General features: G+C 40.3%; 1 protein-coding gene across 4 annotated transcripts in view; it reads right to left on the minus strand.

The window, feature by feature from the left end:
• ATG10 (autophagy related 10) overlaps positions 1-16943 on the minus strand; it is a 94642-nt gene extending 77699 nt beyond the window's left edge. For 2 of the 4 annotated variants that reach the window (XM_081213473.1, XM_081213472.1), the window contains exons 1-3: positions 16476-16706; positions 12589-12711; positions 1523-1642 (exon numbers count right to left, since the gene is read on the minus strand). In XM_081213473.1, the coding sequence (XP_081069599.1) occupies positions 1523-1642; positions 12589-12711; positions 16476-16691 (459 nt within the window). In that variant the 5' untranslated portion in view covers positions 16692-16706. Of the gene's footprint in view, positions 1-1522; positions 1643-12588; positions 12712-13728; positions 13855-16475; positions 16707-16916 lie in introns of those variants that run through there. The other 2 variants (XM_081213475.1, XM_081213474.1) reach the window with 2 other exon arrangements.
• Positions 16944-17286: the final 343 nt, after the last annotated feature.

Here is a 17286-nt window from a genome sequence, read left to right on the forward strand (position 1 = left end):
AAAAAAAGGAACAATTTTGTTTTAGAATTATAAACTAATTCTCTTTAGTTGCAGGGTAGCTTTCTTTGAGTAGCCCAAGCCTTGCTCAGCTTCACTGTAGCACAGTTTGACTAAAATTGCATGAGTTACCTTGCAGTACCTTGTTTGCTCCTGATTTGTGTGTAGCACACTGTGCTTTGGATTTTAAAAAATTCATTGATGTGCAGGGAGTGAAATCTAGATGATTTTGAGATCTAAACTTCTTCATGCTGAGTGCAAGTTTTTCATTTTAGTGCAAAGGCATCAGCTGAGCTATAGGCAAAACAGTGGCCAGCCTCAGTCATACTGCTATGCTACTCACTTTCCTCCAGTAGCTAAAAGGACTTGTAGAAGCCTGTGCAGCACTGTGGAGCTGCAGAGCCACCCGCCTAACACCAGGGTCACTAGGGTGGATAAAAATCAATGTTTTTTTTAAAAAAAATCAGACTTTTAAAATTTAAGTCAGGGTTTTTTTATTTAAATCAGATATTTTTTTTAAAAAAAATGCTTTTGGAGGAAAAATCTTCCTAAAGATAATTTTCTGTTTAAGTTACATTATAGTCCAAAGGCTATTCATGAGGAAATAAGGATTTGTTTTAAGTTTTTCATGTGAGGTAAAACTCAGTCTGTTTATAATAAAAAAAAATTGTTTAACCACATCAGTTAACAAACACAGATACATATGCTATGATGTTATTGTTTTAGTTAAATAAATTGTTACTAATGATTATTTTTCTACTTCCAATAAAGTACAGCAGAAAAGTTGTCCAAATATAAACAGTTAACTTATTAAACTTCACAATAATTTCATAATTATCTATGTATTTCTAACAGTAAAACCAAATCAGTAATTTTTGATATAACTACTCTGAAAATTTATTATTCCAAAAATGAAACCTTCATCTGGTTGTAAATATTAAGATTATACCAGCAAGAATGACTCTTTCTGTAAAAAAAATGATTTAAATGAAGTCTTACTGACTAGTGATTTAAATCAAGTCTTACTGAGTAGTGATTTGAATTGATTTGATTTAAATCAAATCCACCCTGAGTGTCACTGCAGCTTACTTTAATAGGGCTGGGGTGGAGGGGAGTGGCAACACCAGTCAAGAGGGCAGCTCTAAGCTCCACCCCACCCCACAGGCTGCTACTGTACTTCCCACCACCTTCTTGAGAATCAACATCTACTTGAATTGTGCAGGCTACACTTAACTGTAAGCACACACAAGTACACAGGACTACCAAGAAGCAGAACAAAAGCAACTCACTTTTCAAAACTAGCTGTGGACCTGACTTTGGTATCAGATATAAACAGCAACCCTTCCAATGTGTGTATATCTCTTCTTGTGTAACTAGTTCTAGACTCTCTTCAAAGTGCAAATATACTTCAATGAAGATTATGCAACTTGCTGATAATACAGTTGCTGAACTGTCACAGAGCTCAACAGCAAAATATCAAAATGTTTTCAATAACATAGGTACTTATCGTCTAGGTTGTACTTACCCCAATATGTGCAAAGGTTATTTCATCACGCTCACTAGCCATATCCTCTATGTCTGCTGTGACACTTCCACCCTTCACTTGAAAGTGTGTTTTAGTCATATAGCCATCATCAACAGAGTCCTGTGTTTAAAAGAAATAAATGGCATTGCTATCTTTTCACCAGAAACCCCAGCAATTCAATAAATGAAACATTTAGGTCTCAGTAACCGATATACTAGTAACCGATATATAATATATTATATTAGGGATGCGGGTGGCGCTGTGGGTTAAACCACAGAGCCTAGGACTTGCCGATCAGAAGGTCGGCGGTTTGAATCCCCGCGATGGGGTGAGCTCCCATTGCTCGGTCCCTGCTCCTGCCAACCTAGCAGTTCGAAAGCATGTCAAGTGCAAGTAGATAAATAGGTACCGTTCTGGCGGGAAGGTAAACGGCGTTTCCGGCCACATGACCCGGAAGCTGTACGCCGGCTCCCTCAGCCAATAAAGCGAGATGAGCGCCGCAACCCCAGAGTTGTTCGTGACTGGACCTAATGGTCAGGGGTCCCTTTACCTTTAACCGATATATATTTCTTAAGAGATATGGTTAAAAATGTTCAGCAGAATTCACAATTATTCTTCAATACTCTATTTTATGTGTTTTTTACTTGCAAACGGTGTCCTGCACAATACTTTCCACCAGGTATTGTGGTGCTGTTGTTGTTTTAAAAAAACAATTTTTATGGAGGCATCATGGTGGCTGCAACGGCAGAAAACAGCTCCTGAAGCCTGCCAGAGTAAACGGCTGACTCCTGGGCTCCCAGGACTGCTGCCGTCAGCACCGCCAGCTGAGAGGAATCGGGGGTGCCCGGTGCGTCTATCAGAAGAGCCAAAATGCGCGCCCCCCCACGACCTTGATTGAGCCGGGAAGGCACCCGGCCACCCACCCAACAGCGCAGAGGAGCTCCAAAACCAGGACAGTGGAGCTAACGCGAAGAGGGAGAAAGAAAGAGGGAAAGAGGAAGAAAAAGAAAGAAAGAAAAAGAAAAAGGAGCCTCAATATGGTTAACCTGATCCAAAACACCCACCCACCCCACTCACACAGAAAAACAAAGATCACCACAGCCAATCACAAACAAACAACCATACCCTAGGCCAACCCCAACCTCTCTCACCACCAAAGAAACACAAATGAACAGCAGAGAACCTGCACGAGCAACACTGACACGAAACCCTACATACATTAAGCAAAATAGAAACATCGCCACCCGATCCCACCCCCACCCATCTTCCCCCCACGCACACCTTTTTTCCCCTCCTAATGTCTCAACAAATGAAACTGATTTGTAAAAATGTTACATGGAAAAAATACGACATTACACATACTTCTGTAAAACAAGAAAATCTTTAATAAAATAATAATAATAATAAAAGATTTCAAGCAGGATCTCTCCCAGTCCCACCAGGAGATGCTGGGGACTGAACCTGATGCCTTCTGCATGCTAGGCAAATGTTCTACCACTGAGCTATGGCCCTATAAATAAAGTATGTAAACTAGCCTATAAGTGAATAAACTACAGTATATTTTTAACTTACTCTCCTAATAATTGTATATCAATTATAAAAGTGGTATATAAATTTTATTAAATAAAAAAGAGGAAATGTTCAGACTTTCAAACAGTATGTTATGCCTGAGCTTTCATTGCTGAAACTCCCAACAGCATTTTCATGCTCACAAACTCCTGATGAAGGCTTAAGGAACCATTGTGACATAACCCATTCAAGCAGAGTGAAGGGGCAACAGGCTGTCAACAGTGGCAGTAGTTGGGGGCTCCCAGCTACTAAAAAGCCACATAAAGTCTTTTCATACTGCCTGAGGAATTAATTGCTTATTTAACGTTCATAATTGCTGGATCGATTTAACAGGACTGGAGCTAACATTTGCTTGGATTTGGCACCATTGATAGGGAACTGCCTTCTGCATCCTCCGCTTTGAAGTCACCCTGGTCTTTGAGCCTCCAGCACCTTCTTCAGCATGTCCAACCCATCTAAGAGGCGTATGATGCTGGTGTTCTACTGGGTTAGGAAGAAGCCCCTGACGGAGAAGCCATGCTCTACCATCTCAGCCAAACCTTCTGCCTCTACACTGGCTTGCAACACTCCTCACATTTCACCCTACTTCACGAGGAGCAAGACACAACCCGCTCCACTCCTGCTGGAGGTCCAGCAGGCGCAAGTTGCTGCGATTGCCGAATCTCACCAACCCCAAGTTTTTAAGATCTGTCATTGGCAGAGTTGGCCGGAAGAGAGCCCCCAGGCGTGGCAAGCAAAAGAGGACTCCAGCGGAAACAGGAAAAGAGGAAGCGGCCTACTGGAGTTGCCATTGACAACCACTCTCAGCCTCTTTTTTCTTCCCCCTCAAATGGGCGAGCCCCTTCTGGCCCAGCATGCTTTGCGTGCACTATGGTGGTGCCCAGCCCCAGCAGGTCCCAACTGGTGCCCGCTTTCCCTTTCCCCTTCTCCGCCACGATGGCCAGGGCTGAAAAACCCGTGGAGGGGCAGCCTCTGCCAGCCGCCAAACCGAATAAGAAGCCACCGCCCTGTCGAGCCTGCACGGGCTTCAGGAGTTGGATACGGGATCAGAGGAAGCAGTTGGACCTGCTATTCTTAAGGAGGCTAATGGAAAAGATTTAGAAAATAACCTCCTGAAGCTTCGGAAAGACCAGAAAGAGGCTGTGCTGAAGTTTTCCATCACATGGAACACAAACTCGTGGAACTACCTCGAGGCTCAGGCAGTGGTGGAAACCCTCCTCCACTTCGATGGCAATAATTCTGTCCTCTTCATCTTTAAAGATTAATTTTTGATCCAACTTAGGATTGACGCACATTATTACCACTCTCTTTTTGGTTTTATCTGAAGATATAAACTCTTGTCCTAGTCCTTTATTTATTAGTAATTTTCTATATTGTCTTTTTATGTGTGTCTCTTGCAAACAAATAATATCTAATTTCTATTTAGCCAATGTGTGATATTTCTCTTCATTTTATTATGAAGTCCATTTACATTCCATGAAAATAATTTAAGATCCATTTAGTATTACTTTCTCTCTTCTGCCTTTTAAACTGTTAAATAAAAAAAAAATCCCTTTGCCTTTACTGTTTCTCCTCTTTTTCCTCCTCCTCTTTCCACCAGGTATTTTGTTTATATGACTATATATATAAATGCCCAAACTTTATGGAAAAAAGACTATTCTTGATTGATGGAAACAAGTAGCAGGGGTACTTTTGTTTTGTTTTATGATCAACATAGAAAATAAACCGAAAAGGCACAACTCATCTTAAATAAATTCACCTAGAAAATTATACCTGAAGGCTATTGTGGTTACTCAAACAAAAGTAAATTTAAAATACTAATACAAGTATATTATTTAACCCTTTGGTTTTCCTTCATTAGTTCCTCAATCTAGTGCACTTCTCATTATGTCATGTCATACTTATGTCAAGTCATACTCATTATGTCATAGGCATACTTCATGTCATGCCTATCCTGTAGCTTCTCAGTTAATTATTAAATCTAATGACTGATTACTGAATACATTAAAGTTAAGGAATATGATTGGCAGCTGCCCTGCTCTCATGGGCGCCTTTTGAAAAACATTCTTGGGTAAAATGCCTATGAAGGTCAATTGTCTGGAATCATATTGCTATATTCCTCATATACTTTCTTTTATTTTCCTGTCTTGCTTTTATCTCCTCTCTTTCACCTATTATTATTTCTTTTTGTGCATTAGAAAATGAAAATAAAAACAATTATTTTTTAAAAAATATAATTATTGATCTTGTACATCATTCCTTTCCCAATATTAAAAGAATTATCCATCATTTCTATATTCTCAACATGCAACCTCTTTCCTTCCCTAGACTGCATTACAGGAGTTATATTTAAGCCTTTCAGATCAACATTTTTATTTTATTGGCTCACCAGCAGAATTTCTATTCCCCAACTTCCAAATAAAATGGGCTACCAATACAGTAGCTGCCATTATCAAGTCAAGGACAACCTTACAGGGGAGAGAGAGAGAACTATCAAGTCCAAAGCCCTGCCAGGCTCACACCAAGAAATTGAGAGTAGGAGGAAGTGTTTCTGCTTTCCCCCTTCTTTCTTTTTTGGGAGGGGAGAGAGGGGGAGCGTTACCCCTCCTTTGCATGGAGAGATTCATTCTGAACTATAGCTCCTAGGATGTCCTCCTAGGAACCATAGGATTGTATACTAATTCACTTTCATATTTTGAAGTTAAGACAAGTACTACAGGATCTAGTACAACAGGAATACACTTTATTAATAGTTACAATAGCAATGAGTAATGTATAAGACATAGGACGGAGGCCAGGAGAAATAAATAGAAAATAAGTTAATTAGGACATGTTCATGATCTGGCAGCCAATTTCTTTCAAAAACAAAAGGATGAAACTTTAAAATACTTAAAATAGTCGTCAACATACCTAACTGAAAACAAAATTTTGAAATAAATAATGTTGATGGGGAATGGAGATTTATCCTAAAAACATATCATTGGATACACAAAAATGTAAGGGTGGAGGAAATGCATCATTTGCAAAAGGAATTGAAAGAATGATTTTCACATAATAAAAGGGGAAAAAATCACCTTTAACATACTTTTTAATATTATATATGTTTATATTATATTAGCTGTATGCGTTAATGAGAGAAAATAAAAATAGATATGGGGCAGAGGAATGGCCATGAATATAGATCAACAGATAACCTGTAAAATTCAGAAAAGAGATCTCAAAAACATCGGATAATCCAAATAAAACAAGGTGGTATTCCTTAAGCCATAACAGCTGACCTACTTTCAGTTAGATACATACGGTAAACCTGTAAATACTGACAAAAAAGGCACAAACGTTCAATAGATATTTCAATAGATGCATTGAGGATGTATCCTTCCCATATGCCATTGAAAATGTGACTGAAAATTTACCATCTGTAAATCAGGGAAATGTGAAGTAGCACTTTCTAAAATTAAACATTAAAAGTATGCACACCCAGAAAACTCACACTAAAGAGCCATGTAAGAACAAAAGCATTAGAAATCACTAACTTAAATTTCAAAATTTAAGGTCTGTGAAAGTTAGAAAATCCTGCATATTTCACATCATAAAACTAAAATACTGTACATTATTCCTAAGACCTAGGAAAGCATGCAAATCAGAAAAAGAGCACTTCATGTGAGAGAACAAGTGAACAAAAGTAATGGATACATATTAAAATGACATCAATTATGAAAATAAATGAATTTCTTGCAAATGTGATCCCAAATATATGTTTACATTTATAGGAGTTATAGGCCATTACGATATTGATACAACAAATATGTATCTTATGATCTACTATGCTTGTGACAATGAAGCCATACCATAAATAATATATGCATTAGGAAGCTGGAAGAGGAAAAAAATCAAGATGGGCACAAAAATAAACAAGTGATGAGAGGTTGTATAAACAAAGACGGATGTATAATAATGCAGCACTGTGGGTCTTTTCACACATTTTGGGGGATGAATGGTGGTGAGGACTACTTGTTCACTGTGAGAGAGTCCACCTGATACTATCAGGGCAAATAAAGGTAAAAAGGGAAATTAATGCCAACACAAAATAAGACACATAAGAGATAGGTCTGCTGACAGTGTGTGGGAATATATATATATAAATATATTCACCAGCCAAATATTAGCTGAAGTTCATTAGTAAATATTTTAAATCTTTCTACACAAGCGTTTGATTTTTAAAATGCCAGATCCACAGCAAATGGTGAAATGTGTACAGAATCAATGATGCAAAGGTAGATGATACCTGGTAGGTGGGCAAATGTAAGCTGCAACTTTGCTTTCTTGTTCCCAGGTGGCTTTTCTCCAACTTCCTTTCCCTGGTCTCTAATTCTTCATCTTTCCTGGCACCTTCTTATAATATACTGTACATTATTTTATCCTTCCTAGGAATAGCTTGCTCACCCCATTCCCTTGTCCTGTTTCCTATACTCTGGTACTCCACTAAGCTGATCCTGCCTATTTTCCTTTCCTCAGCTCATGCATCCTCTGCAACTCCCATCACCCAACCATTGGCAATGTTGGCTGGGACTGACAGCAGTTATAGTCTGTAGTCTGGATGAGGACCCAGACTGGGGATGGCTGCTTTACATCTTCTTTCTTGCAGATTAAGAAGAGCCTTAATGGATCAGACCAAAGGGACTCGCCAGCATCGTGTCACTCACAGCAACCAGTCAGATGCCTCTGCGAAGCCCAAGGCAGAACATAAAAACAAGAGCCATCTTCTCTTGTTCCAAGCAATCACTGGTATTGAGAGGCAAAGCTGCCTCTGAAACCTTCATTCAGTTAATCAAGCTTTAGCTCGGTTGGTTAGAGAATGGTGCTGATAACACCAAGGTTGCAGGTTCAATCCCCATACAGGACAGCTGCACATTCCTGTATTGCAGGGGGTTTGACTAGATGATCCTCACGGTCCCTTCCAACATGATTCTATGTGACTGATTCTTTGGTTGCCCACTGTAACTTGTTTGCAAAGCATGTTGAGGGTAAAATTGCTTGTCTCCACAATGACCTTGATACTGTTATTACAGCAAGTCCACATGAGGGCATCAATGTTGCATCTAACTGAGTTTTCTGAGATCATTTTTGGTTGATGTAGCCCAAGGACACAGACAAGCTGCTTGCTAGCATGCAACCATCCACATGCACTCTCAACTCTTGCCCATCTTAGCTAATCAAAGCTAGCCAGGGAAGTTTAACAGAAGGAAATGTATTATAGTGCCCTCACCAATATACAGTATTTCAAGAAGTAAGAAGTTCTAAGGACAGTGCTACTCAGGGTTTGGTTTTCCTTTGAGGAAATATTTTGTAATATTTGGTTTATTTACAGATATAGTAGAGCACAGATTGAGGCAAGCAGCTTATGAACTCCCAGCAATCAGCAAACCTGCTACCTTACAATGAAACCCCAAGGAGATGCACCCCCCACCCCAGTGTGTCATTCTCCGTCTCTGAAAGCTTACACTGCCCTCCTCCCACTAGCAAGAAGCTAAGAAGCTACCAGGTTAACCATATCTGCAAATGTGCAGACATATGCAATATTATATATTAAGTATTATTTTCCAATTATTATGTTCACCTGGAATGAACTGAATTAGTCTATAAATGTCTCTTTCTTGTTCAGATCACTCCAACAACATTTTATTAACTAAATGTAAGCTGTTCACACCAACAACTTTTTGTTAGCTAGATGGCAACATGGACGACTTTTAGAGAAAACATTTGTTCCTGGGGGAGACTGAAAGGAATATCAATATTTTTCAGCAAAACTGTTTACCTCTTTGGGAATATAGCTTCATTGAAATTTCACAGAAGAAAACCAGATGTTTCATTTCTTCAACTTTAAGTAATTTTCATGTCAAATAGGGATGTGATACAAAATTTTTGTTTTGAACCAATCTCTTGTAACATCAAGTTTAATTAAACTATGCTAAATTACTTTGCCTGAATATGCTATTTTTCTCTCAAGGGACTCCTTGCACCTCAGACAGACCCCTTCCTCATATTTGGCACCACATAAATTTAAAGAAGCATCCTTTTCTATGGGAGATGTATATTTGCACATATGTACAAAAGAATAAAACAGGAATTATTTTTGCCCTGGTGCCTGAGGTGAATGGTTAATAAAATCCAAAGTGAGTCTAGAACAGCTGCATACCTTTAAGGGTGCTGCTCGCTTTTCAGTACACAGATTCCTGCTGTTTGTGGCTCTAGATCAAGACAGCTCGGAAGGCTTTGTACAAAACCTGCCAGTTGCTGCTTTCCAATCAACAGTTAACTGAGCAGAATCTCCTTTCTCTGAAACACTTTCTCCTCCCAGCAATCTCCAATAGCTGTAAGTGCTAGGTAGCAGGCGCAGAGCCAGCAAGAATATGCAAGTGTGCCTCCCTCCATAGCTGCTGCCTTCACAAAACCTCCTGAAAACCCATTATCTGGCTTTTCATCTACCTCTTTGAAAACATATCCAATTATCCCAAACAGAAAATGTTGCATAATTTAACCTTATTTATTAACTGTAAATATATTAAAAAACCTTTGGGGTCCATTTTGCATCCCTGCAAAGACTGCACCTGAAGCAGGTGCCCTGTCACCCCCAACTTTATTATAAACCTCCTACATACTAGCTCCAATAAGCAAATTAAGCATGCTGTCCTCAACAAATAAGTCTTGCCAAAAAAGTTTAAGTACTGATTGAATCACGTGGCAAGCATAGCTGGGAAGAATATCTGCTGAAAGGGAACCAAACTGCATAGTTGATAATGAATGGTAGCTGCATATTAAGAGCTTATTTCTCAAAGGAAGCACAAACAAATTGGGGTTTTATTAGCTGTTTCATTAAGTTTTATTTTAGACAAACACACACAGAAAGCATATGTGCAACATCTGATATAAAAGGATTCTTTTCAAAACAAGTCTCTGTACAGAACCCATTAATGTAGCATTAAATTACTCAACAAGGCTGCAAATTTAACTATAAATTTAACTCTTTGACTAATCTATCATTTCTGACAGAGTTTATTTCATTTGCTCTGATCTTTAAATCAATGTGTGTCTAACTCCAGCACATTAGTTCTGTCTTTTAAGTAGCATTACATATATACATATATCTCTCTGTGTGTGTTATGTATGGCTAGTGCCATGGGCTATTGTAGCGCTTTCTTTTTATCAAGTTTGCTCCTAAAACAAATCAGTGTGTGCTTCTGTCAGTAAACATTTGAACACAGAACAGATCAGTTTAGAGAAAATTACCTTGTTCTTAGAGTTGCTTTTGTGGCGATGCTTTATTTATATTCCCACTAAGACACAATGAGCCAATTTCAGAACGTACCTGTGCTAGAACAAACCAATTCTTTTTGCGTATGCAGCTGTAATGTTCAATGAGGAACAATAACTGAACTCAAATCTAAGCAATTGGGGGGGGGGGTTTAGGATCTACCAGGAAGAGAAAGATCTCAGTAGCATATTCAGTAGCTATGGAATTCTGAACTTAAATGCTAGCTACAATTCAGAAGTGGGGTATTCTCAAATCAAATTGAAATTAATGGATTTGGGTGCAATTCTTGTCACATTTTCATGTAGGTAAATCCCACTGATCATAGCAGGGCTTACTGCATAGCATTGTATCCACTGCTACTCTCATGCAACATGCACTTATTGTTATTATTATTAAATAAATTTGCATACTACCCTTCATCTGTATGCCTCTGTAATTTTAATGGAACTAAAGTATGATCACAAAACCATAGGAAGCAGCCCAATACCAAGTCAAATCACTGGGCCATCTAGCTCAGTATTGCCTATGGTTGGTAGTGGTTGTTCAGGATTTAAAAATGAGATAGTACCCAAGCCCTGCTGGAGATGCCAGGGATTTAACCTGGCACTGTTTGCAGGCAAGGCACGTGAACTGAAACTAAAGCCATGAGCTATGCTCAACATAATCTGTATAGACAGGTTCCAGTTTCCTATAGTAGCATAATACTGCACAGAGGCCTAGGGTCTGCCCAGGACCAAGGAAACCTAAGGTCAAATCCCTGTCCCACTTGATTGTTATTGGTTGTTGTTGTTTTTTAAAAAAACAACCTTAAAGCAGTTTATAAAATGTGAAAACAAGAAAAAATTCACAGCCATACTTAAAAACATACAAAAGTTAAAATACTAACACAAATTAAAATTACCTCAACTTTCCAAGCATCTGGGTAGGATTGCCTAACCAAGCGTGTTTTTAGTAGGTGCCAGAATGAGTAGAGTGAAATCACCTACTTGATCTCAATAGGCAGGGAATTCCAAAGTGCTGTTGCTCTCACACTAAACAACTGAGTTCTTACAAATGTGCCACGGATATTATGTGGCACCTGTAGTAGTGCCAATTCCACCAATCAAAATGGCTGAGTGGGCACATATGGGATAAGGTGATCTCATAGGTAATCCAGTCCCAAGCTCAACCTGATATGTTACCAAGTTGTTGTAAAGACAAAATTGGATGGGGAGAGGGAGACACAACCATATACAATACCCTGACCACATTTGAGGAAGGGAAGGAGTAAAATAAATTAGTAGAACAATCGACTATAGCACTGAAATTTTGCAATCAAGATCCGATTCGCTATGAAACAAAACCCTCACACACAACAATCACTTAGCCTTGACATTTAACTCCCAAACCTGACTATTTTTGCCACAAAATATTACTTATGTGACATATATTTTTCTAAGATACTTTTAAATAGAACACCACACGTGCAGAAAAAACAATCTTTATTTTAATTCAAAATTGTCAATTTACCTCATTTTTATGGTCAGACTACAAACACCCATTTTCTTGGTCAATTGTGGCAAAAAAGACTCCCCTCTCAGCAATTAGGTAGGAAAACTGTTGTTAATCAGAATATCATTCAAAGCACAATTTATGTTCTATAAATACTAATGCCAGTTGTGAACACAAAAGCGTGTGTGTGTGTGTGTGTGTGTGTGTGTATGTATTGGTAACTTTTGTAAATATTTCCAAAACTATACAATATTTCTGATAATTCCATGTTTTAAAAACACCTGAAAAAATATTTAAACACACATTGAATCCCCAAACTACTTTTCGATTTGAAGGAACCATAGTGTAGAAAAGGTAACAAAGTAAAACAGAAGTACAGATTCATTAATTATTATTAAATTTCTATTCTGCCCTTCATCCAAATATCACAAGGTAGTTTGCAATATAAAAACACAAAAATACATAACATAGCATCAAAACCATCCACCACCCAGTTTAAAAGGTTACATAGATTGTTTAATTGGCCAAAAGAAAGGCCTGGAAGAAAATGAATGTTTTTGCCTGGCATTTAAAGATATGCAATGAAGGCACTAGGCAAGCCTTCCTGGACATTAAAAAACATCTCTGGCCTATAAAATTTGAGACAAAACTAGCAACACAGTGTTTTGGCTAGAGATTAAAATCTGGCACATACCTTTACAATTCTCCACTGCCAATTGTCTCCTACTTGTTGAGAATGTTTGATAAATTCTGCACAATATTGCTTGAATTTATTCTCTTCCAGAAAGAAATCTTCACCACACAAGTTAAGTGACATCTATTTAAAAAAAACAAAGTGTTAGTATTGGCAGATATAGTTTAAATAGAATATATAGCTCTCCCAAAGGAACAGGAAGCAGTACAAGAGATCAACAAACAATAGGAATTGGGCTACTGCCCAATCCCTTGCTTTCAGATGAACTTTCTACTTATGGACAATGATTTCATGTCATTACTTGATGGTATAATATTTCTATAGTAACTTATTCCCTGGACAGTTTGATGGGCCATTAAGCTAATGCAGGAATTTCAAATCTACATCCCTTCAGATGTTGCTGGACTCCAACTGCCATCAGCCTAAACCAGCATGACCAGTGGTTGGTAGCTATAATCTAATAACATCTGGAAAGCTAAAGACTTCCCATCCCTGAGCTAACGATTCCTGAATTGCAGGGGGTTGACCTAGATGACTTTCAGGGTCCCTTCTAATTCTACAATTCTAGTATACTTTTCCAAAGGCAGAAGCCTCTCCAGAATGGGTACTGTTTTTTACACTTCAACCTGTAATGCATTCTGTCAGACAATATGCTTCAATAAAATGAGCAGGGCTTGGACAAGCAGACCACTTTCAAGGATTGAAATGCTGATATAAGTGAACATTCTGCCATTTGTATCTCTCAGTTTTACATGGATTATTGACAGTATGAGTAGGATCAAATATCACCACCACTCTGGATTACAAGGAACTGGGAAGTTTCCAAGTTTAGGGAAAATGTCAGTAATTACTACATCTCCCGATGCAGTTATCAGATGTGAAATTGTAATCAACACAGTGCAGGTAAAAATACTGTAGTCTTCACACACACTTTAAATAGAACCACCTGTTTTTAGCAAATGAGCAGATGTAGGCATAACAGAGAAAGTGAAAATTATAATGCAGTATTGCTTCTTTCCCCATACTCGTACAATAAAATCATTATAAGAGGAAATAATTGGCCAGTTATTTTATTAAATGCAGATATAAGAAGCCTGCTAAATTCTGAAGCACCCATGAGAATTTAGTCTGCTCTTATACCTTGTAACAGTACCAATCTTCCTTTACGTTTGGTTTTCAGAATTACCGGGTAAGGATCCTATAGCAGTGCTGCACAACTTGTCTCTCATGTTGAATGAAGCCCATCAGACACGTGTGGTATTTTACCAAACACTTGGTAGATCTTTCTAGTCTAATACCTGCCTTAGACTTAAAAATTGAGGGAGTGGGGAGGGGAGAGATAGAGTGCCTGAAAATCCAAAATACATTATTGTTTTCAGATTCATCTTGGTGTAATATGCAAGCTTTAACTGATGCATTTAAAGTACAGACAACCCCCATTTACACATGTTCAATATGTGTGTGACTGCACATATACACATCACATCAAACCTGGAAATGACCCCAAAACATCACAAAAGTCTCAATGTATCCTGCCTAAGTGAGACTTTCAAAGGCTTCCCCCAGAAACACATAACATTGTTTCCTTTATCTTCATTGTTCAGATGTCAGTGTCATTGCTTTTGTAGCAAAAACACCAGCACCCACATACAAGAGGGACAGAGGTATCCTCAAATTTCCTAAATACAGTACAAAAAAACCTTTTTTTAAAAAAAAAAAGCCTAAAGAAACTCCAAAAGCAGTGAGGACTAGGAATACTCAGAAGCTGCAGTGCTGAAAGATGAGGTGGAAACAGAAGATCAGCTAGGAAGGGGGATGGAATAGATAGATATGATCACAGAGTTCAGGGAAGTTTTTAATGTCTGATGTTTTATCGCTTTACAGTCATACCTTGGGTTAAATATGCTTCAGACTGAGCATTTTCAGGTTGCGTTCCGCGGTGACCCGGAAGTAACGGAATGGGTTACTTCCAGGTTTCGCCGCTCGCGCATGCGCTAAAAATGATGTCACGTGCATGCGCAGAAGCGGCGAATCGCGACCTGTGCAGAGGCGGGTAGCGTTCTGCTCAAGATGTGAATGGGGCTCCGGAACGGATCCCGTTCACATCCAGAGGTACCACTGTATTATTATTATTATTATTATTATTATTATTATTATTATTATCATTATCATTATTACTATCATCAACATCATCATCATTAATTCTGTTGGGAGCCACCCAGAGTGGCTGGGGAAAACCAGCCAGATAGGTGGGGTATAAATTTTATTATTATTCTTATTAGGAAATTTACAGCATAAAAATACAAAATGAGAACACAAAATACACACCAAAAAACAAACTGATAATGCCCTTCTCACAAACACAATTAAAAGGCCATAAATTGTTCAATCAGCCGAAGGCCTTGTTAGAATCAAAGAATTGTAGGGTTGGAAAGGACCCTGATGGTCATCTCATATAACATTTTCGCCCAGCACCTAAGTTACAGTATCATGGAAGAGGGCATGGTTGACTGAATGGAACAGTGAGCAGGAGCATTAAGCACTGGAACCTTTCATTGTAGATCCTGCCTGTGCCTCTGAACACCAATTGCTGCAGAATAACAAGCCGCATCCCCCTTCAGGGCTACATAGGCTCCTGATTGGTTACTGTAAGAAACAGGATGCTGGACTAGATGAACCACTGATCTGAGCCAGCAGGGTTCCTCCTTATGCACACACCAGAGAACACTGGCCAGGAATATTTAGTACATCTCCAACTGGCTCTGAGTTTCAGAAAGCACAGGTATCTTTTGCTGTGTTTACAAACCTCTCCGCTCCCTACGTTTCAGATGCTGCTTTAGTTCCAACCACCCAAAGGGGCTGCTGTGGTGACCAATGACCAGCACAAACATGTGCACCTTTCCACAGCTCACATTTCCCTCATTTGGCTGAGCCAGGAGCAACGGGGAAGCAGCAGGGCTCCCAAATGAAAACGTGCCTTGTCATTGTTGTTTTCAAATGGCCTGAAACTTGTTGTCCCAGGGGACCAGGCTGTGCCAAGGCACAGTTTGCCATTCGAATTGCAAGCCTGTTTCTCCTTCCTAGGTAAAGGTAAAGGGACCCCTGACCATTTGGTCCAGTCGTGGCGCTCATCTCGCTTTATTGGCCGAGGGAGCAGTGTACAGCTTCTGGGTCATGTGGCTAGCATGACTAAGCCGCTTCTGGCGAACCACAGCAGCACACAGGAACGCCGTTTACCTTCCCACTGGAGCGGTACCTATTTATCTACTTGCACTTTCTAACGTGCTTTCGAACTGCTAGGTTGGCAGGAGCAGGGACCGAGCAACGGGAGCTCACCCAGTCGCGGGAATTCGAACTGCCAACCTTCTGTTCTGCAAGTCCTAGGCTCTGTGGTTTAACCCACAGAGCCCTTCCTCCTCGCCTGTAAAACCACTCCTGCTTTCGGCATGTTTGTATGGACAAGAAGAGATCTGTGTACTGTGGGGTGGAAATCCCCCTGAAAAACATGCAGTAAGGCAGCACAACAATTCCCCCCCCCCTCGTTTAATTTCACTGCACACAGGTGGTGTAGTGACAATAAAGGTTTATTATTACACACACACCCCTATGGCATTCCTGTTTACGGTTGGGGAGGGGGAGAGAAACAGCGTACGCTGAGGGGACTGTGGGCAATGGCAGTTTCAAACGGAGGCCGGTGACCAGGGCGGGAGTTTCCAAACCGCGCCTCTGAGGCGAAGTTGGCTGGCAAAGAGCGACGGGAAGCCCCTCGGGGGGAAAGAGCCTCGGCGCCTTCTGCCAGGCTGGGGCTGCCGGCGGCACCCGAGCGCCCTGCGACCGCCTCTTCCTTTCCATCCTCCCTCATCGCCTCGGCTCCCCCCTTCGCTCACCTTCTCCGCCTCCCGCCAATTTCTGACGGATGCGCACAAGGCTCCGTCTCTTCCTTTCTTGTGGGAGGAGCTCGGGGGAGGGGGGGGAAGCGCGCGGAGGAGCGCAAGCGCAGAAGCACCCGCGCGGTTTCCTTTCCTGTCCCTCTCTCCGCTCTCGGGCTCCGGGAAGAGTCTCGGGACCCACACCTCGAAAGCGCATGTGCTAGTCCGACGCATGCGCGCCTGTATGCGAGGGGGCGGTTAAAGAGGGAAAGTGTTGTGTTGGGAACGGGTGTTGCGCGTTGTTTCAGGGTTGGCAGCGTTTAACGCGAAGGTCCTCCCAAGTCCACCTTTTTCCCTTAAAAAAAAAAGTGTGTTGCTAACGATGAGGCAGCTGGAATTGTTCCCGCTTGATTTCAGCGTTTACAAAGTGGCAATATTTTTCCTTCCCAAAATTCCTACCTTCTATTGGAGCAAATAAGGGTTCACAGTACACAACCTGCTGCTCCTCTCCTAGCAGCCTGCAAAAAAATGAGCACTGGCTAACTTCACCAAAGCGATGAGGCGAGATAAAGTTCTGAGAGTTGGCGGGAACGTTGCCAGTCCCTGCAGTTTGTTGCTCTGACTCATCTCATCCAGAATTGTAAAATGTTTTGCTGAAATCTTTTAGTCTTGGTGAGAACTTGGCAGAAGGCAGCCTTCCTCGTTCCAATAACCTTGAAGCGAGGTAACTTTCTGGGGGCCATGAGGCAGAGTGAAGTACAGCCCTAAAAGAGCACGAAAATACTGTAAAAATAGCACATAGCAATCCCACAAGCCTTTGCACTGACCT

This window comes from Podarcis bocagei (assembly GCF_964188305.1).
Source record: "Podarcis bocagei genome assembly, chromosome: 11".
Lineage (NCBI taxonomy): Eukaryota > Metazoa > Chordata > Lepidosauria > Squamata > Lacertidae > Podarcis > Podarcis bocagei.